Source organism: Glycine max, chromosome 19, assembly GCF_000004515.6.
Source record: "Glycine max cultivar Williams 82 chromosome 19, Glycine_max_v4.0, whole genome shotgun sequence".
NCBI classification, from domain to species: domain Eukaryota; kingdom Viridiplantae; phylum Streptophyta; class Magnoliopsida; order Fabales; family Fabaceae; genus Glycine; species Glycine max.
In genome coordinates this window covers 29093722-29116173 of record NC_038255.2, presented here as the reverse complement: position 1 = coordinate 29116173, position 22452 = coordinate 29093722, and the positions used below count along the sequence as shown (strand labels likewise).

General features: G+C 37.1%; 1 protein-coding gene across 1 annotated transcript; it reads left to right on the top strand.

Annotated features, from left to right (window-relative positions):
* The first annotated feature begins 1402 nt into the window (after positions 1-1402).
* LOC113000417 (uncharacterized) lies at positions 1403-13620 on the top strand. Its single transcript, XM_041012885.1, has 12 exons — positions 1403-1687; positions 2887-3447; positions 4602-5846; positions 6000-6056; positions 6378-7637; positions 11141-11587; positions 11675-11712; positions 11903-12129; positions 12217-12422; positions 12567-12686; positions 12789-12962; positions 13486-13620. The coding sequence occupies exons 1-12, from the start codon at positions 1403-1405 to the stop codon at positions 13618-13620; spliced, it is 4755 nt and encodes a 1584-aa protein (XP_040868819.1).
* The last annotated feature ends 8832 nt before the right edge of the window (positions 13621-22452 follow it).

The following is a 22452-nucleotide window of genomic DNA, read 5'->3' as shown; positions in this document are numbered from 1 at the left end:
GGGATAAACCCATGTTGTGACTGTTGTTCCTACATGGCCAAATTTCCCACTAGCCCCTTATAATCCCATGTACCAATATCCTCCCCAGATATATCACTACTCATCCAACAATAGTCCAGCCCATTACCCACCACCCTACCAACCAAGGCCACCCAATTAGCCACAAAGGCCACCCCTAAATTGGCCACAAAATCCACCTATTGCACGACCAAGACCAAACACCACCCCTAATACCAACCAAAACATAAACCAAGGGAGGAATTTCCCTGAAAAAAAGCCTATAAATTCACCCTAATCCCAATATCATATGCCGACTTACTCCCATATCTGCTCAACAATGCAATGGTGGCAATTGGCCCAGCAAAGATTCCTCAACCTCCGTTTCTTAGAGGGTACAACCCAAATGTGATGTGTGCTTATCATGGTGGAGCTCTGGGGCATTCCATTGAGCATTGTATGGCCATTAAACATAAGGTGCAAAGTTTGGTTGATGTAGGTTGACTGAAATTTCAGGAAGACAATCCCAATGTGCAAACTAACTCGCTCGTAAACCATGAGAGTTCTTCTGTAAATGCTATAGAAAATGAGGAAATATGGGAATTGAAGAGAGGGGTGGAGGACATCTCAACTTCTAAGAGATTTATCTTGAAGGCATTGTGCAAAGCTGGTATGGTTGACTACGAGGGCGATGAGGAGGATCGATGCCCGTTGCATCCCAAGACACTTCATGATGTGGAAGAATGTTTAGTGTTTAAGGAACTTTTACAGGATTTGATGAATCACAGCCAAATTAAAATTAGTCATAGAAGGAAGGAGGAAGGTAAGGTGTTTATGTAGTCGAGTGACACCAATATGAATGTACCTAAAACCCTAGTGATTCATTTCACTAGAAATGCAACCACATACATGCATCAAGGCTTCTAACCTATTATCTTGAAGGCCCCATCATCATTCCCGTATGATAATAGCAAAGCAATACCGTGGAGATACGATGTACAAGTATCAAAGGGAGGTCAAGAGGTATCCCTCGTGCATGATGGGCATAACGCGTCAACCCCTAAAGTCACAAACATTTTTGGCATCAGTGGCATGACGTGTAGTGGGTGTGTTTTTACAACTCCCGATTTGCGAGCTGAATCAAAAGATAAGGGTAAGGTAAAGGTGAATGAAACAGAAATAAAAAAAAAATAGGTCTTATGGTGAATGACAAAGTTCATAGTGAAAAGCCTGAAGGGAAAAAAGAGAATTCTGGTTAGAAAGAAATATTTGCTGAAGAGGCAACATAATTTTTTAAGATTATACAACAGAGTGAGTTCAAAGTGATTGAACAGCTAAATAAAATGCCAGCTAGAATTCCTTGTTGGGGTTGCTCATGCATTCTGAGCCTCATAGAAAGTTACTAATGAAAATTCTAAGTGAGGCGCATGTGGCACATGATATCTCAGTGGAGAAGTTTGGAGGAATAATCAATAATATTACTGCAAGTAATTATTTGACTTTCACTGTTGAAGAGTTACCAATTGAAGGGAGGGGGCATAATAAGGCCCTGCATGTGTCGGTCAAATATGGGGATTATATGGTGGCCAAGGTGCTTGTGGACATTGGTTCTTCTCTTAAAGTCATGCCTAAAACGACATTAGACAAGTTTCCATTCGACGCCTCATACATGAGGCCAAGCTCTATGGTGGTTAGTGTAGATGCAATTGGCTTTGATGTTTTGATGATGATCATGATGATGTGTTGCAATTGATGCAAATGGGCTTTTCAAGATTAAAATTCAAGACAATACTTCAAGATTACAAGGCACAACATCAAGATGATCACTAGAATATTAGGAAGGGAATTCCTAATTGAATTAGCAAAGGTTTGGCCAAGTGATTTAAAATAAAAAGTGTTTTTCAAAGGTTTTACTCTCTGGTAATCGATTACCAGAGGATGTAATCGATTACCAGTGGCCAAATACATTTTATAACAGCTATAAAAATTTGAATTCGAAATTTTAAAAGCTGTAATCGATTACACAATTTTGGTAATCGATTACCAGCAGTTAGTAAACGTTTTAATTCAAATTTTAAAAGCTGTAATCGATTACACAATTACTGTAATCGATTACCAGACAGGAATTTCAGAAAAATAATTTCAAGAGTCACAACTTTTCAAAGGCTTTACTCATGACCACCAATGGTCTATATATATGTGACTTAAACACGAAATTGCTCAGAGATTTTCAGTACAACAAAGTGTTTATCCTCTCAAAGAGCAAATTCATTTTATCCTCTTAAGAATTCCTTGGCCAATTCAATTGCAATTCATTAAGGAATTAATTGAGTGCTCAATCTGTAAAATCCATCTCTTTCTAGAGAGATTTGTTCCTCTTCTTCTTCTCATTCTCTAAGGGATTAAGAGACTGTGAGTCTCTTGTTGTAAAGAATCTGTAAACACAAAGGAAGGGTTGTCCTTGTGTGTTTAGAACTTGTAAAAGGAATTTACAAGTTAGTGGAACTCTCAAGCGGGTTGCTTGGGGACTGGACGTAGGCACAAGGGTGTGGCCGAACCAGTATAAAACTGAGTTTGCATTTTCTCTTCCCTTAATCTCCTTTATTTATTATTGCTTTATATTTATATTCAAGTTGCTTCATTTGAATTAATATTTAAGAAGATTGTCATTAAGGGAATTCATAACTTAAGTAAAAAGTAAGATAGATTTTTAATTAGGAGAAAAGTTTGGAATATCTTAATTCAACCCCCCCCTTCTTAAGATATCTGAGGCCACTTGTCTAACAAGTGGTATCAGAGCTTCATTCTTGTACAAAGTTTAGAAGCTTCAAGAAAAAGATGGCCTCAGCAAATTCCTTATTTCCAGAAGGGAATTCTATCAATAGACCTCCAATCTTTAATGGAGAGGGTTACCACTACTGGAAAACCCGAATGCAAATTTTTATCGAGGCAATAGATCTAAATATCTGGGAAGCCATAGAAATAGGGCCTTATATACCCACCACAGTAGAAAGAGTTTCAATAGATGGTAGTTCATCAAGTGAAAGCATAACCATAGAAAAACCTAGAGATAGATGGTCTGAAGAGGATAGAAAACGAGTACAATACAACCTAAAAGCCAAAAACATAATAACATCTGCCCTAGGAATGGATGAATATTTCAGAGTTTCAAATTGCAAGAGTGCTAAGGAAATGTGGGACACTCTTCGATTAACACATGAAGGAACTACAGATGTTAAAAGATCTAGGATAAATGCACTAACTCATGAGTATGAATTATTTAGAATGAATACAAATGAAAATATTCAGAGTATGCAAAAGAGATTTACACATATAGTAAATCATCTAGCAGCCTTAGGCAAAGAATTTCAAAATGAAGATCTTATAAACAAGGTGCTAAGATGTTTAAGTAGAGAATGGCAACCCAAAGTAACGGCTATTTCTGAATCAAGAGATTTGTCTAACATGTCTCTTGCCACTTTATTTGGTAAGTTGCAGGAACACGAGATGGAACTATTGAGATTGCACCAAAATGAAGAAAATGACAAGAAAAAGAAAGAAATTGCTCTTAAAGCATCATCCTCAATTCAAGAAGAAAGTGATCAGGATAATGATGCAGATGATGATGATGATCTAAGTTTCTTTGTAAAAAGGTTCAACAAATTTCTTAAAGTAAGAGGAAATCAGAGGCGACCAAATTTTAAATCAAAGAGAAGGACAGAAAATTCATCCTCTACTCTAAAATGCTTTGAATGCAATCAACCTGGACATCTGAGGGTTGATTGTCCCATCTTCAAGAAAAAGATGGAAAAATCTGAAAAGAAAAATCATAGTGAGAAGAAACTAAAGAAAGCATACATCACATGGGATGAAAATGATTTGGAATCCTCTGATGATTCTGAAAATGAAGAGATAAATCTTTGCCTTATGGCAAAAAGTTACGAAAGTGATGAAGAGGTAACATCTTCAAACAACTTATCTATTTCTTTTGATGAATTGCAGGATGCATTTGCTGATTTGCATAAAGAATCAATTAAACTTGCAAAATTAGTTTCATCATCAAAGAAAACAATTTCAAATTTAGAAAATGAAATTTCAAAATTAAACAAAGAATTAGATCTTCTTAGAAATGAAGTTTCAATCTCTAAAACAAATGAAAAAGTTAATATCTCCACTATAAATGACAAGAAAATAACAGATTCTTGTAGTTGTTGTGATAAATATGTAAAAGAAATTAAAGAGTTAAAAAATTCACTTGCAAAATTTTCATATAGTAGAAATAATTTAGATGTTATATTAAGTAAACAAAGATATGTGTCTAATAAAAATGGACTAGGGTATAAATCTGAAAAACTACAAAAGGTTCATAAAAACTTTTCCACTTCCACACAAAAATGTAATTCTAATTCTATCACTTGTTTTTACTGTGGAAGAAGAGGACATGGCATATCAACTTGCTACTTCAAGAAAAATTACAGTAATATTAAAATGATATGGGTCCCAAAAGGATCCTCAGTTAATACTAACATGCAAGGACCCAATAAAATTTGGGTACCTAAGTCAAAAACTTGATTATGCAGGTATCTTTGAGAAAGAAGTGGTACATAGATAGCGGATGCTCAAAACATATGACTGGAGATGCATCAAATTTTACACACATATCTCCAAAGAAAAGCGGGCATGTAACATATGGTGACAACAACAAAGGTAGAATTCTTGGAGTGGGTAAAATAGGTACAAATTCTTCAAACTCCATTGAAAATGTTCTACTTGTTGAAGGCCTTAAGCATAGCCTGCTTAGCGTTAGTCAACTATGTGACAAAGGCTATCTAGTATCATTTGATTCTCAGAAATGTCTTATAGAACATAAGCATGACATTAATATAAAGCATGTAGGACATAGAGTCAATAATGTTTACATGATAGACTTAAGCATAAAACAAGAAAACAATCATTGCTTTCTTAGTAAAGATGATGATCCATGGTTATGGCATAAAAGAATTGCTCACATAAACATGGATCACTTAAATAAATTAATTTCAAAAGATTTAGTAGTTGGTTTGCCTAAATTGAAATTTGAAAAAGATAAATTATGCGATGCATGTCAAAAGGGCAAACAAACAAGAGTCTCATTCAAATCTAAAAATGTTGTTTCAACCACTCGACCATTACAGTTATTGCATATGGATCTATTTGGTCCATCTAGAACCATGAGTTTTGGAGGAAATTACTATGCTTTAGTTATAGTTGATGATTTCTCTAGATATACTTGGACATTATTTATTACACATAAAAGTGATTCATTCCATGCATTTAGGAAACTTGCTAAAGTCATACAAAACAAGAAAAATCTCAAGATTGCATCCATTAGAAGTGATCATGGGGGTGAATTTGAAAATAAAGATTTTGAATTATTTTGTGATGAACATGGTATTGAACATAATTTTTCTGCACCAAGAACTCCTCAACAAAATGGAGTTGTTGAGAGGAAAAATAGGTCATTGGAAGAAATTGCAAGAACTTTATTAAATGATACTTCTCTTCCAAAGTATTTTTGGGCTGAAGCTGTCAATACTGCATGTTACATCATGAATAGAGCCTTGATAAGACCTATTTTAAAGAAAACCCCATATGAGTTATTTAACGGTAGAAAACCTAATATTTCTCATCTACATGTTTTTGGGTGCAAGTGCTTTGTACTTAATAATGGTAAAGATAATCTAGGAAAATTCGATGCAAAATCTGATGAAGGCATTTTTCTTGGATATTCTTTACAAAGCAAAGCATATAGAATATATAATAAGAGAACTATGAATATAGAGGAATCCATTCATGTTACCTTTGATGAATCTAATGCTATATTATCAACAAAGAATATGCTAGATGACATTGCAGATTCTTTAGAACATATGAACATTCATGAACAAGATTCCAAAGGAAATGACAAAGGAAACAATGAAGATCCTCCAGAAGAAGGCAAATCCAATGATGTACTCCCAAGAGAATGGAAAACTTCAAGAGATCATCCCCTCGACAACATAATTGGTGATATCTCAAAAGGGGTAACAACCAGACATTCTCTTAAAGATTTATGCAATAATATGGCTTTTGTATCTATGATTGAACCTAAAAATATAAAAGAAGCCATAGTAGATGATAATTGGATCATTGCCATGCAAGAAGAACTAAACCAATTTGAAAGAAACAATGTATGGAAATTAGTAGAAAAACCTGAAAATTATCCTGTCATTGGAACAAAATGGGTTTTTAGAAATAAACTAGATGAACATGGTATAATTATTAGAAATAAAGCCAGGTTAGTAGCAAAAGGGTATAATCAAGAAGAGGGAATAGACTATGAAGAAACATATGCTCCTGTTGCAAGATTAGAAGCCATTAGAATGCTTTTGGCATATGCATCCATAATGAACTTTAAACTTTATCAAATGGATGTTAAGAGTGCCTTTCTAAATGGCTTAATTCAAGAAGAGGTATATGTTGAACAACCCCCTGGTTTTGAAATTTCTGATAAACCAAACCATGTTTATAAATTACAAAAGGCTCTTTATGGTTTGAAACAAGCCCCTAGGGCATGGTATGAACGATTAAGTAATTTTCTTCTTGAAAAAGAATTCTTCAGAGGTAAAGTGGATACCACATTATTCATAAAGAGAAAGCATAATGATATTTTGTTGGTTCAAATATATGTTGATGATATAATTTTTGGATCCACTAATGATTCATTGTGCAAGGAGTTTTCCCTTGATATGCAAAGTGAATTTGAAATGTCAATGATGGGAGAACTAAAATACTTTCTGGGATTACAAATCAAGCAAACTCAAGAAGGTATATTCATCAATCAATCCAAATACTGCAAGGAATTGATCAAAAGATTTGGGATGGATAGTGCAAAACACATGTCTACACCGATGAGCACTAATTGTTACTTAGATAAAGATGAATCTGGTCAGTCTATAGACATAAAACAATATCGAGGTATGATCGGATCTCTTCTTTATTTATCTGCTAGTAGACCTGATATTATGTTTAGTGTATGCATGTGTGCTAGGTTTCAATCCAACCCCAAACAATCACATCTAAGTGCAGTAAAGAGAATCATGAGATATCTATTAGGAACAATCAATATAGGATTATGGTATCCTAAGAATTCAACATGTAACTTAATAGGATATTCTGATTCTGATTTTGCCGGATCTAAAACTGATAGAAAAAGTACAAGTGGAACTTGTCAATTTATTGGATCGGCTCTTGTCTCATGGCATAGTAAGAAACAAAACAGTGTTGCTTTATCTACTGCTGAAGCGGAGTATATCTCTGCCGGTAGTTGTTGTGCACAAATTTTATGGATGAAGCAACAATTATCTGACTATGGCATCATTCTTGATCGCATACCTATTAAGTGTGATAATACTAGTGCCATAAATCTATCCAAAAACCCAGTTCAACATTCAAGAACTAAACATATAGAGATTAGACACCACTTTCTTAGAGATCATGTCTTAAAGGGAGATTGTGTATTAGAATTTGTTGATACTAAGAATCAACTTGCTGATATTTTCACTAAACCTCTCCCCAAGGAAGTGTTTTTCTCTATTAGAAGAGAATTAGGTCTCTTAGATGTAAGAGATTTAGAAAAATAGGAATTGATTGGTTGATTGATTGGTTGATTGATTGGTTGATTTACTTTTTACCTTTTGATTGTAGATTATTTTGTTTGATCTTGTTTGAATTCTTGTCTTTATGATAGAATTTATGATTTCTTGTGTATATAGTAATTGAATGATTGAATTTAGTGTATTAGTAGTGAAAATTAGTCATATAGGATGTATTTGAGCATAAATATAGATATTCTCTTAGAAACTAGCCTAGGATAGGCTCTGGTAATCGATTACCATCCAGTGTAATCGATTACACATGAACAGGCAGCCTGTAATCGATTACAACATCCTGTAATCGATTACCAGAAGGCTTATTGGACCTGTAATCGATTACCAATACCTGTAATCGATTACAATGCGTCATCTTCTATAAATACTCACGAATTCAGAGCTGCTGCGCAGCCAAAGCTTCCTCCACGTTTTCCTCCATACCTAGAACTTCAAACCTTCGATTCTCACTCAATTCTTCACCAAATCACGTCCCGTAAAGCCCAATCTTCCTCTTTTTCACTCCTCTTTCACTTCCACCGATCGAAATCCAGAAAAACTTCATCAAATGGCAGAGCCATCAAAGAAGAGAAAGGGATCATCCTCCACCGCTACCGCTGCTGCCCATCGCCGTCACGGCCCATCCGGAGCACCCACAGCACCTATTCCTCCTTCTCTGTCATCTCCAAGATCATCAACACTGTTTTCATCCGATGATCAACGTCTACGGTATCTTTCTCAGTTTTCTTCTAGAATAATCTTAGACCCTAAGTACCTAGACGTAGAGTTCTTTAATGATGAAACGTTTGATTGCTATCAAGTGTTTCAAAATTCTGGTCTTGTTGATTTCATGTCATTTAAATTGCCATATTATCCTGAACTTGTAAAGGTCTTCTACTGCAATTTAAAAATTCAGGATGGTATTATTATGTCTGAGGTGCATGGTACTTCTATGGTCATTGATCAGTCACTTTTCTTTTCTTTGACTCATTTACCCAGTCAAGGTGCACCTTTTGAGGGCACCATTGTTGATGACTGGAAATTCGATTATTCGAGTCATGATGCTCGTCGCATGGTCTGCAATGATCAAGCTGACATGACCGGTAGATTGTTGGCCGGGTCATTAACTTTTGATAATCGCATCATGCATTATATCATTGTTAGAATTTTGCTTCCTCGGTCTTCAAATTTAGCACAAGCCTCTGAGGAGGATTTGATTCTTATGTGGGCTTTTCTAACCGGTCGTCAGATCGACTGGGCCCATTTGGTTCGGTACCGAATGCATAAGGCATTACGGGCCAATGCACCTCTTCCTTATCCACATTTGATTACTCTGTTTTTGCGTCATTTTCAAATTCCGCTTGATGATGAACCCTTTGTTCAAGTCAAGCGTTCCTTTGCAATTGGTGCTGGAGCAGTGACCTCCTTTGGGTATCGTAAAGATCGGAATGGACAATGGCTGAAGAAGGATGCACTCCCTCCTCAAGATGAACGTACTCCTTCACCTCCTCCTCAACGTGAGGATTCCGCACTCATGAATGAAGTCCTCTCCGAATTACGGGGTCTTCGTTCGTATGTTGGTGACCGCTTCGACTCGTTAGATTCACGCTTTGCCGGTATGGACATTCGTCTTACACAGCTTGAAGAGGATGTCGGATACATTCGTCAGAGTTTCGATCTTCCACCACCACCTCCGTCTTCTTAGATTTTAGGTTATGATTATTTATCTTTTATAAGCCGTGTATTTTGGCTTTTAGTTTCTTAGAATTTACATTATTATGCTAAGTACTTTGCTTATTTATCTTGTGGATTTTAAACTTCAGTCTTGGATGTTTTGTGGTTGTTGACATTTTCAGTTATTTGGATTCTGGTTTGATTATTTCTTGTTTGTGAGTTTGGCTTATTGTATTTAATACTCTGATGCTTATATCTTGCTACTCAATTGTTATAACTGTGTTGATTTCCGAGTTCTTTGGCTTTTTGATGTTGCCAAAGGGGGAGAAAAAGGTTGTAGCAAAAGCTTAAGAAAAAGCTTAACAAACTTAGAAATCAAGTGATCATGTATTCCGAAATATAGGGGGAGAAAACGGATGCACATTTTATCTATATACAATTGTTTGTTGCTTGCTTGAATCTTGATTTCAGGTATTGTATTGTCATCATCAAAAAGGGGGAGATTGTAGATGCAATTGGCTTTGATGTTTTGATGATGATCATGATGATGTGTTGCAATTGATGCAAATGGGCTTTTCAAGATTAAAATTCAAGACAATACTTCAAGATTACAAGGCACAACATCAAGATGATCACTAGAATATTAGGAAGGGAATTCCTAATTGAATTAGCAAAGGTTTGGCCAAGTGATTTAAAATAAAAAGTGTTTTTCAAAGGTTTTACTCTCTGGTAATCGATTACCAGAGGATGTAATCGATTACCAGTGGCCAAATACATTTTATAACAGCTATAAAAATTTGAATTCGAAATTTTAAAAGCTGTAATCGATTACACAATTTTGGTAATCGATTACCAGCAGTTAGTAAACGTTTTAATTCAAATTTTAAAAGCTGTAATCGATTACACAATTACTGTAATCGATTACCAGACAGGAATTTCAGAAAAATAATTTCAAGAGTCACAACTTTTCAAAGGCTTTACTCATGACCACCAATGGTCTATATATATGTGACTTAAACACGAAATTGCTCAGAGATTTTCAGTACAACAAAGTGTTTATCCTCTCAAAGAGCAAATTCATTTTATCCTCTTAAGAATTCCTTGGCCAATTCAATTGCAATTCATTAAGGAATTAATTGAGTGCTCAATCTGTAAAATCCATCTCTTTCTAGAGAGATTTGTTCCTCTTCTTCTTCTCATTCTCTAAGGGATTAAGAGACTGTGAGTCTCTTGTTGTAAAGAATCTGTAAACACAAAGGAAGGGTTGTCCTTGTGTGTTTAGAACTTGTAAAAGGAATTTACAAGTTAGTGGAACTCTCAAGCGGGTTGCTTGGGGACTGGACGTAGGCACAAGGGTGTGGCCGAACCAGTATAAAACTGAGTTTGCATTTTCTCTTCCCTTAATCTCCTTTATTTATTATTGCTTTATATTTATATTCAAGTTGCTTCATTTGAATTAATATTTAAGAAGATTGTCATTAAGGGAATTCATAACTTAAGTAAAAAGTAAGATAGATTTTTAATTAGGAGAAAAGTTTGGAATATCTTAATTCAACCCCCCCCTTCTTAAGATATCTGAGGCCACTTGTCTAACAGTTAGAGCCTTCGATGGCAGTCAGCGTGATGTGAGAGGGGAAATTGATCTCCCAATTCAGATTGGCCCATGCACATTTCAAATCACCTTCCAAGTCATGGATATAACACCTGCTTACAGTTGATTGTTAGGTCAAACCTGGATCCATTCTACTGGGGTAGTCCCATCATCTTTTCATTAGAAATTGAATTTTATGGTGGGGGGTCAGCTTGTTATAGTATCAAGTGAGGAGGATATACTAGTAAGTTGTCTGTCTTCTACTCCTTATGTTGAAGCAGCGGAGAAGTCACTAGAAATGTTCTTTCAAGCATTGGAAATTGTAAATAATGCTTATGTGGAGTCTCCTCCGATACAACCAAGTTTGTCTGATACCTCTTTGATGGTGGCTCGAGTTATGCTAAAGGATGGGTATGAGCCTGGAATGGGTTTGGGCCGAAATGGTGATGGCGCGGTAGGCTTGTTGGAGATTGCTGAAAACCGTGGGAGGTTTAGTTTGGGTTACAAGCCTACATGTGTTGACAAAAAGAGGATTGCTTTGGAAAGGAAAGAGAAATGCTTAGCTCATTTACAAGGGCAAGAACCACAGGTGGGGAGGGTCCCTATTTGTCACATCAATGAGAGCTTTGTGAGTGCAAGGTGGATGCATGAAGATCAGGTTGCTATGCTAGATGAAGAGACCGATCAAGATCAGTCGAATTGGGTGTAGCCATGTCCCCCAAACTTTGAATTGAAAAATTGGCAGATCATAGAGCAACCCGAGATTTATGTTTCTGATTTGATGTAATTAACATTTCCAGATCCTATTGCTATGCCTAAGGCTTTAGGATTCACATATTGTCAGGCATACTTTTCTTTTCAATTCCAGTGATCGTTAATAAAATGCATTTCAAAGACATATTCCCTTCTGCATCTCTATTGCTTTCATCTCTTAACATATTTATTTTTGTTGCGATTAAATGATTTGTTGCAGATCCGATAATGAGTCTTGTGAAGACAATGATGTTGAGATACCTAACATCAATTTTGAGATGCCAATCAACCAAGTTGATGAAGATGAAGAGAAGGATTGGGAATTGTCTCCTGATCTGTTGAGGATGGTGGAGCAAGAAGAGTGGGAAATAAAGCCGCATCAAGGAGCAACAGAGCTTGTTCACCTCGGCATTGATGAAGAGATAAAAGAAGTCAAGATTGGCACTTGTATGTCAGCTAACAACTGAGAAGAGTTAATTGCCTGGTTGCGAGAATATCAGGATATCTTCGCTTGGTCCTATCAGGATATGCCAGGTTTAGATCCTGAAATCAAGCAACACAAATTACTGTTGAAACCTGAATGCTCTCCCATGAAACAAAAACTAAGGAGGATGAAGCCTGAGATGTCTTTAAAGATAAAGGAGGAGGTGAAAAAGAAATTTGATGCAGGTTTCTTAGTTGTTGCTCGATATCCAAAATGGGTCGCCAACATAGTGTCAGTACCAAAAAAAGATGGAAAGGTGAGAATGTGCATAGACTATTGAAATCTGAATCGAGCTAGTCCAAAAGATAACTTTTCTTTATCTCACATTGACATTCTGGTGGACAATACAACACAATTTGCTCTATTCTCTTTCATGGATGGTTTTTCGGGGTATAACCAGATAAAAATGGCACCCGAAGATATGGAGAAAACAACATTTATTACTCTATGGGGGACTTTTTGCTATAAGGTTATGTCGTTTGGGCTGAAGAATGTTGGGGCAACATATCAGCAGGCCATGGTAACGTTGTTCCATGACATGATACACAAAGAGATTTAAGTCTATGTAGATGATATGATCGCAAAGTCTAGAATAGTGGATGAACACATAATCAATTTGTAGAAGTTGTTCGAGCGATTATATAAGTACAAGTTGAGATTGAATCCTGGAAAATGCACATTTGAGGTGAAGTCTGGAAAGCTGCTTGGTTTTGTTGTTAGCCAAAAAGGGATAGAGGTAGATCCAGATAAAGTGAAAGTGATACTAGAGATGTCAGAGCCACATACAGAGAAGCAAGTTCGTGGATTCTTGGGAAGATTGAACTACATTAGTAGGTTCATATCTCATTTAACTACCACTTGTGGACCTCTATTTAGATTGTTACGCAAGAATCAGTCCATCAAGTGGGGTGATGACTGCCAGATGGCTTTTTGAGAAAATTAAGCAGTGTTTGATGAATCCTCCTGTACTCATGCCACCGGTACCTGGAAAGCCTCTCATTTTGTACATGACGGTGTTAGATGAGTCAATGGAGTGTGTGCTAGGGCAACATGATGAATCAGGAAGAAAAGAGCGTGCCATCTACTACTTGAGTAAGAAATTTACTTTATGTGAAATGAATTACTCGTTGTTGGAGAGGACTTGTTGTGCATTAGCATTGGTAGCACACCACTTAAGGAAGTATATGTTGAACTACACTACTTGGTTGGTATCCAAAATGGATCCAATCAAATACATCTTTGAGAAACCCGCTCTCACTAGGAGGATAACTCGGTGGCAGGTGTTATTATCATAGTTTGATATTGTTTATGCCACTCAGAAGGCAGTTAAACTGAGTGCTCTGGCCGATTACTTGGCTCAACAACCCATAGAGGATTATCAACCCATGCATCCTGAATTCCCTTATGAGGATATCATGACCCTATTTGATGAAGAGGGTGAGGTTGAGGATTGAGATAAGTGGACTATGTGGTTTGATGATGCATCTAATGTACTGGGGCATGGAATTGGAGCAGTGCTCGTCTCGCCAGATAAATAGTATTTGCCTTTCACAACTAGATTATGTTTTGATTGCACAAATAATGTGGCAGAGTATAAAGCATGTGCCTTGGGGATCCGAGCAGCGATTGAATTTAGGGTTAAGTTTCTCAAGGTGTATGGGGATTCAACATTGATAATCCATCAATTAAAAGGTGAATAGGAAACCAGAGACCATAAGTTGATACCTTATCTAGCCTACATCAGAGAGTTGATGGAACATTTTGATGATATATCATTTCATCACATCCCCAAAGAGGAAAACCAAATGGTTGACGTACTTGCTACTTTGTCATCTATGTTCCAGTTGAGCCCTCATGGGGACTTGCAATGCATAGAAATTAGATGTCACAGTGAGCCTGCTCACTATTGTTTGATAGAGGAGGAGAATGATGGCAAACCTTGGTATTTCGATATCAAGAGATATATCAAGGACAGGGAGTACCCACATAGGGCCTCTGAGAATGACAAGAGGACACTACAGAGGTTGGCAGCTAACTTGTTTTTGAATGGGGACGTGCTATACAAAAGAAACCATGATATGGTTTTACTCCAGTGCGTGGATGCAAGTGAAGCTGAGCAGATACTAAGGGAGGTGCATGAAGGCTCCTTTGGCACCCATGCCAATGGGCATGCCATGGCCCGAAATATTCTAAGAGCTGGATATTTTTGGCTTGTGATGTAGAATGACTATTGTATTCATGTACAAAAATGCCAGAAGTGTCAAGCTTTTGCAGATAATGTCAAGGCTCCACCAATTCTGTTGAATGTGTTGTCCGCACCATGGCCATTTTGAATGTGGGGGCATAGATATGATTGGGGAAATTAAGTCCAAAGCTTCGAATGGGCATCATTTCATCCTAGTCGCTATTGATTACTTCACTAAGTGGGTGGAATCCACTTCATATGCTAATGTGACTAGAAATATGGGGGTTAGGTTCACAAAAAAGGAGATAATTTGCATATATGTGTTGTTGAGCAAAATCATCAATGACAATGCCACCAACCTGAATAATAAGATGATGCAGGAGTTGTGTGGGGATTTCAAGATCCAACACCATAATTCGACTCCTTATCGACCCAAGATGAATGATGCAGTTGAGGCCGCCAACAAGAATATCAAGAAGATCATTCAAAAGATGACAGTGACATACAAAGATTAGCACGAGATGTTGCCATTCGCATTGCATGGTTATCGAACTTCTGTGCATACTTCTACTGGGGCAACCCCGTTTTCGTTGGTGTATGGGATGGAAGTTGTCCTCTCGTTTGAAGTAGAGATTCGTTCTTTGAGGGTTCTTTTAGATGCAAAGCTGGAGGAAGCGAAATGGATCCAGACACGTTTCGACCAATTGAATCTTATTAAGGGAAAGAGTTTGGTTGCTATGAGTCGTGGGTGGTTGTATCAGAGAAGAATGAAGAATGCTTTTGACAAAAGGGTGCACCCGTGTAAATTCAATAAGGGAGGCCTTGTTTTGAAGAAGGTATCACCTATTTAGAGAGATCTCTGAGGGAAATGGGCCCCGAACTATGAAGGACCTTTTGTGGTGAAGAAAGCTTTCTCGGGTGGAACGCTAATACTCACAAACATGGATGGTGGAGAGCTTCCTTCACCTGTGAATTTTGACATCGTCAAGCGGTACCATGCATGATGCTTGGGGCAATTTGAAGACTTGTTGCTGGATATTTCCAATGACTCATCAAGATTTTCATGTCTATGCTATTATTGTAAAAAAAAAAAAAAAAACAATCGCAACGTTAATAATATAGATGAATTTGATGTCATCACCTCTCATTCTCTGATGATCATATTTTTGCATATTTATTTAAATCTCACTGGAATATGAATGTACGCCATTGGTTTGTTTGCTCAATTGATTTGTGCTCCTGAGTTGATCTTCAAGTTTGCCCAATCAGAAATTACGTGTTCTGTACCACCCTGGAATATTATTAGCAATTATAATTGATGTTTGATTTTATTTGTTGTGTTATTTTATCCATGTTTTATTTTCTAGGAGGTTAGTTTATTTATTAGAGGGGTGTGGGTAGTTAAAACTCTAGCTTCTCAAAGAAGCCTCTCAAAGAAGCTTCTCAAGGAAGCCTCACGAGAAAGCTTCTCAAGGAAGTTGTCTGAGCTGTCTCGGTAAAAGCGCCCTCCTACATTCATTTACCATTGGATCTTCTCGAAATTTGATCTGGACGTTCATAGGACAAATGTCCATGATCTGACCGTTCGATCTGCGATATGTCTTCTGGTGTGTGAGAAATGCTTCTTTTCCCGAGAGCAGAAACACTTGAGTGTTGCAAGCCTTATTTTTTCGTGTAGCCTTGGAAAACAGCCATTTCTTTCTCCTTCTTTCTTCCAAAACCCTTCCCCAATGTCCCAAGCTTCTTCTTCACCACCCATAACCACCAGTAGCCGCCACGGACCGCCATTGTTCTCCGTTGAAACCCCACACTAAGAGGAGCCCTTCAATCGGAGCGGAATCTTCCAAGCTTGTCTCGTGGTTTCGGTAGAGAACAAAGCCCAATCTGACCTTCGCGGTTTTCTTTGAGGTAACTGTGATTCTACGCTTGTTCCTTGTTAGTTTTAGCTTGTCTTTGCATCTTTTCTGACTTTGGAACCACCATTGTATGTTTTACGTGTCCTTTGAAAAAACCCTAGAGAAAGAGACTTTGTAAACGTTATCTTTTTTTGAAATGGGTGTTATTTTTGTGACCTTCACTGAACCCCGATCACATTGGCATGATCAGAATTTTAAAATGATGTTCCTTTTGTAGAATCTGAAACGCCCTTAGCCTTTTCATGTAGTGACAAGAGTATTTGACTCAGAGTATTATTGTTAACCTTATTTCTGAAATCCATAGTAATTTCCCTTGTTTTTGGCGTAATAGAGACTTGCGTTGGATCGACAAGCGTAAATGAAAGAGAGGCCTCTAAGTGACGCAAAGAGGAACCGGCGGGAAGCTCATGATAGGTGAGGGGAGTTTATTATAAAATTTACTGTTTTGACACCATAGTTAGGGTCAGGGAACCTAGCTATGAGAATATATGTCTGTCCCTATTGCATGTTGATTTTCCTTTATAGAAAACAACATTTTTAACTAATGGGATGCGATATATTTATTGTTGATGAATGGAATTATTGTCTTTATTTGACTTGTGTTGTTTGAAGACCTGGGGAGTGTGAATCTCAGGCATGAAAGAAATATGTATATGCGGAATGTGACTTACTGTTGATGTTGCTATTGATGACTTTAATTGATATGTGGTGATGTTGATATTTATGATGATATTGATTTGAGATGACGTTGCTAATGAAGATCATGTCAACATGAATTGATGTTATTATTGATGATAACGTCATTGAGATGGGATGATGTTTATGTTGAGAATGATATTGAAATGGAATGTTGATGATGTTGGAAATGCATTGACATGTGCATGTTGTGTATATTCAAGGGGGGTGTAGTAACCTTGTTGGATGTCCCTTGTGTGGGAAACTAGAGTGGTTAAAGAATTTAAGCATTTCTGAAGGGATGCTTAGGCGCTTTAATTCATCCATGGTCATGTACTTGACGACGCCCATGTTTCATACGTTGGATGTTGTGTATGTTCGTGGGGGGGTGCAGTGACCTTGTCGGATGTCCCTTGTGTGGGAAACTAGAGTGGTTAAAGAATTTAAGCATTTCTGAGGAGATGCTTAGGCGCTTTAATTCATCCATGGTCATGCACTTGACGACGCCCACATTCATATGTCGTATGTTGTGTATGTTCATAGGGGGTGCACTGACCTTATCGGATGTCCCTTGTGAGGGAAAATAGAGTGGTTAAAGGATTTAAGCATTTCTGAGGGGATGCTTAGGCGCTTTAATTCATCCATGGTCAGGTACTTGACGATGCCCATGGTTCATGCCACATATGACACGGGAAATAGTATAAACTGTGGCAGTATGTACTTTGTACTAGGGGGTGTGTCACCTGGTAGGAAACTCCTTTGTGGCCCAGGCTGATCACCAAGGAGGTGGGGAGTTACGGTGTACGACTGGGTGGCCTCAACAAATACTGCATGGTTTCCTAAGTGAGGTGTCGAGTGGACATGCTTAGGGTATTTCCTTGGTATTGGATACGGTACGTACCGCATTGCATCTGAGAGTTGAGGTCAGGTGCATGCATCATTCTGAGCATAGTTGTTGGATCCATGGATGGATGATGAATAATTGTTGAATGTGTGTGTTGATTAATGAATATTGTGTAAGCTCATGATGTTTGCCTATGTTTTCCTACTAATTGTGGTTATTTGAATTTTAGTATTGGTTCTTTTTATAATGAACTCACCCTTGCAATTTTGTATTGTGTGGTTGATACTTGTGATGATCGTGAACTATGTTCGTGGGAGCAGAATGACAACAGTAGGGTGCAAGAAGTGAGATTCTGTTGTGGAGCGTTGAACCGACGTGATGATGTTGGGATTAGATTTGGGAGAGAGTTGTGTTTTGTTAAGCAGCTCCTCCATAGTTGGTTCATGATTCCTTTTGTTGAATTAAAGATGTAAATCTCAGATTTTAATTATATGTATGAGCAGACTTAATTTCCATTATGTGTATGAAGTGTACTGAGTTACTATTCCTATATATATATATTCTCTTAAGTAAATGTGTATGGTTTGGTGAATGTATGTCAAGACAAAAATTATCTTTATTTTCATAAGCTAAAATTAAGGGAGTTTTTATTTAAAAATTGAATTTATCGCAGTTTAGGATGATGATATCGTAGCGACGAGATGGGTCGTTACATGTTCTACACGTTTGGTGGGGGTGCCATAAGTGACGAGTAAAGTTGAATAAACATTTGATTGACTGTGTTTCAAATCAATAAATAATAAGTACAGATATTCAAGCAACCTCATCTTATCTTTCTTAAAAGTTGTTTTTTTTATTAAAAAAAATTGTGAGGGGCAAGAGTCATTTGGCTTAATCTGTCAATTTAAAATCTTTTAAATATTTCTTGTCCTTGGAAATTCTCCTTCGAGAACTTGCACAGTTTCTTTCACTTCTTCTTACTACCAAGACATGACAAATGACAACAACAAATACCTCCAAACCCTACACTGTGGTAATGACGACACCATGCATGAGCTTCAAGCGAACCTAGGGGGCAAATAAGAAGTTCTTACTCGGTAGGTTGAAATCCCGAAAGGGCGGCCTAGGAAAAAGTTAGGGTAATAATAAAAAAAAGAAAAAAAGCAATTATGAGCGTGTTTATGAGAGGTTGTCCCAAAATCCAAACTGTAAAAGTCTCTAGTCAAGATTTGAAATGACACATGGCCGGGTTTCATCATTCCAAACACTAATTTATCCCTTGTTACCCCCTCCGAGCCAAAGTATATTTGTTTTCTTAAAAAGAAAAAAAAAAGAAAAAAAAATCCTGAGTATGAACCACTGCTAAACTGGCGAGGAGAGCAATGCAAACAACACATGCATGAGGTTTACTAAGCTCTAGGTTGGGCAATAATGGTGTAGAAAAAAATAAAACAAAAAGCAAATCTGCCAAAGGCGAGCAAAGCAAAAGGAGACAAAAGATCTCCAAATTTTACAAGGAAGGCAGAAAAGTGCAATAAGGATTAATGTATAAGACAAATGGAGTAGAGCCCAACCCAAAAAGTTGAAATGAATAAAAGTACAAGGAAGGCTCTCAAGGTTCTTACTCAATATAACCCTTAAACACTCTTTGAGCCTCTCTGATCCTTTTTTTCATAGCCCTCTTACCCCCTTGACCACTTTACAAGCCCAATAAAGTCCATGTAGATCAACGAATGATTAATTTTGCTTTTGAGTTTGGATTCTGGAAAGGAACCCGCACACGCTTATGATTGTTAAAAAAAAAACCTGAGGTTTGCACTTGCACATTTGAGAAGAAAACTCTTTTGACCAGGAGCTCATGGGAGATGCCCAAAGACAATTGTGATAATAGGGTACATTTGATGTTAGTCACTCATGCAAACTCCTTAGGATTCCTTTCGAATCCAAGGATAGCCTTTGTTATATAAATTCTTTCAGGATCAACCCATGTCATCAAGTTCCAGCGGGATCGACAGACCCTTGGCATCACTCTATGATCTTAAATCAGGAAAGTTTCACTTGGTCATATACCAAAGTGTAACAATCCATTGGCATCATTCAATGGTGTACGCGGTCGATCTCAAAGCCTATTATTTCCTTGTTGTCCAGAATAATCGAAGTTTTTAAACAAAAAGAAAAGGACAAACCCTTTGATTGATTAAATGTGAAATGGTTGCATTGCCGTCACCTGAAAATTGTCAAGTGATTAAATCAAAACATACACTTTGAGGGAGTCCTCGAAGAGATTTGCAAAAGATATGATGAGGTTGCATGAATTATCACATCTTTCAAAAAGAGACAATCAATCTGTGTTTTTCAAAACAAAACAAAACAAAAAAAAGAAAAAGGAAAAAATATAATAAGAGAGAAAGAATGTCATGAGCATTGCATAATTTTCATGATTCAAAACCTTTTGCATTGCATTGCTGTGTACAAAGCCTACATTTACTGTATTTCAAGGCAAAAATTTCCTGCCTATGCATTCCAAAACTCATATGCTTCATATCAGGCTATAAGGACATAGATTTCTCTTTATGTGCTTGTTTCCAAAATCCAATGTCCTATCTTTTGAGTTTAGGATGAAAGACTCTCTTAAAGAGTCAACATCTTGCTTTCTTATAAGGTTGAGGCCTTAGGTACTAGTACCTATTGGCTTATTTCATAGGACTTAACCTCCTTTGTTTTTGTTTCATAGGACTCAACGTCCTTTGCTTTATGTTATCATAGGACTCAACGTCCTCATTTTTTTGTTTCATAGGACTCAATGTCGTTTGCTTTCTAGTTTCATAGGACTCAACGTCCTTGCTTTTATGTTTCATAGGACTGAATGTCCTTTGCTTTTTAGTTTCATAGGACTCAACGTCCTTGCTTTTATGTTTCATAGGACTCAATGTCCTTTGATTTTTAGTTTCATAGGACTCAACGTCCTTGCCTTTATGTTTCACAGGACTCAACGTCCTCTATTTAGTTTCATAGGACTCAACATCCTCGCTTTTATGTTTCATAGGACTCAACGTCCTCTGTCTTTATGTTTCCATATGACTTAATGTCCTTTACCTTTATGTTTTCATAGGACTCAATGTCCTTTGTCTTTATGTTTCATAGGACTCAACATCCTCTGTCTTTATGTTTTCATAGGACTCAATGTCTTTTGCCTTTATGTTTTCATAGGACTCAACGTCCTTTGTCTTTATGTTTCATAGGACTCAACATCATTTGTTTTATGTTTCATAGAATTCAAAGTCATATGCTTTTTGTTCCATGAGACCCATTTCCCTGCTTTGTTGTTGAACTCAAACTTTTGTTTTGTTGCTATTCCAATCCTTTTTTCCAAACAACCTTCATTCCCATGTTCTGATCTTTCGAAGAATCGTCTGAACAGAATTAGTGTCTTTGTCTTTACTTATCTATTACTTTCAATAAAAGATAAGTAGAAAGAGGTAGTTGTCAGACCCTAATTTTGTTCGGATCCAAAAGAAAAAAAAGATAATGTATAAAAAATAATAATAAGAAAAAAAAAAGAATAAAAGAACAACAAAAAATGAATGATAAAAATAAGAAAAGAAATAAGAAAAAACAGAGAAAAAAAGTAAAAAAATAAAAAAAATAAGACAACGTAAAAAAATGAATGAATGATGAAAAAAACATTAAAAATAAAAAAGAAAAAAGAGAAAAAAAAAAAGAGAAAAAAAGAAGAAAAATGAAAAAAATGAAAAAAATGAAAAAAAAAACATGACAATTAAAAAAAACTTTTTTTGTGCCCTGGGCTCTCAAGGAGAGCCCATTAGGTCAAGAAAAAGATACTCAACATAAAAAGAGAAAGAAGGAAAGTCTGAAGGGGATAGCAGCATGAATCACGAGAAAGAAAAAAAGGACCTATCCGACGGCGCCATTTGGCAAGCATTGTCAAAGAAGAAAAGGGGTCATCAAGTAACCCTTCATTCTTCTCCACTTTACACGTTTTGACTCTCTTTCTTGCTTTCTTTCCTCTTCTTCTTCTTCTCCTTTCATATCACAGCGCTACGCCACTTTCCCTGGTGACCCTACCATGGTCTCCGATGAGGCTTATGCGACTTGTCTTGTTTATTTTCTCTGTACTCCTTTATTTGGTCTGACTGTTCAGTAGCTTATTGTTTTTTCTCTTTTTATTGCCAACTTCGGTGAGGTTGAAATGCCTCTGTCTATGCCACCGCCACCCTCTACCACTATACCATGGTAGCTTCGCGCCCATGGGCCCTTTGTGAGTGACGTTAAGGGCCCTATTACTTGTGTTTTGGTTTCTTTTTCTTATTTTATTTGTTTGCATTACTGTGACATTTATGTCGCACATGCTGTCGTGCCACCGTCGGCCTCGCGACGCTGGACCTTGCACTAGTGGTGCCACGGGTAGTGTGCCACCGTCCGTGGTGAATTTCATGCTGGCCGCGCCGTTTTTTGCACGAGGCAACTAGGGTTTTCCAACCCAGTTGCTTAATTGTGGGTTGGGTCGGCTCGCCCCAACCCGGTTTCAACCCAACCCTAAAAAAAACAACAAAAAAGAATATAAGCAACATTTTTGCAAAACTGGAAATAAAATAAAGATGTTATTTACACCCCATTCTTCATAGCCCACTTATGCAAAACCGGA

What these genes read in the sequence shown, in the direction of transcription:
- LOC113000417 (XM_041012885.1), top strand. Translation starts at nt 1,403, where the DNA reads ATGAAAATTCTAAGTGAGGCGCATGTGGCACATGATATCTCAGTGGAG. An exon ending in TGAGGCCAAGCTCTATGGTG is followed by an intron (nt 1,688 to 2,886) that starts GTTAGTGTAGAT and finishes ATCAATAGACCT; the next exon opens with CCAATCTTTAATGGAGAGGG. An exon ending in GAGAATTAGGTCTCTTAGAT is followed by an intron (nt 7,638 to 11,140) that starts GTAAGAGATTTA and finishes GTGGGGGGTCAG; the next exon opens with CTTGTTATAGTATCAAGTGA.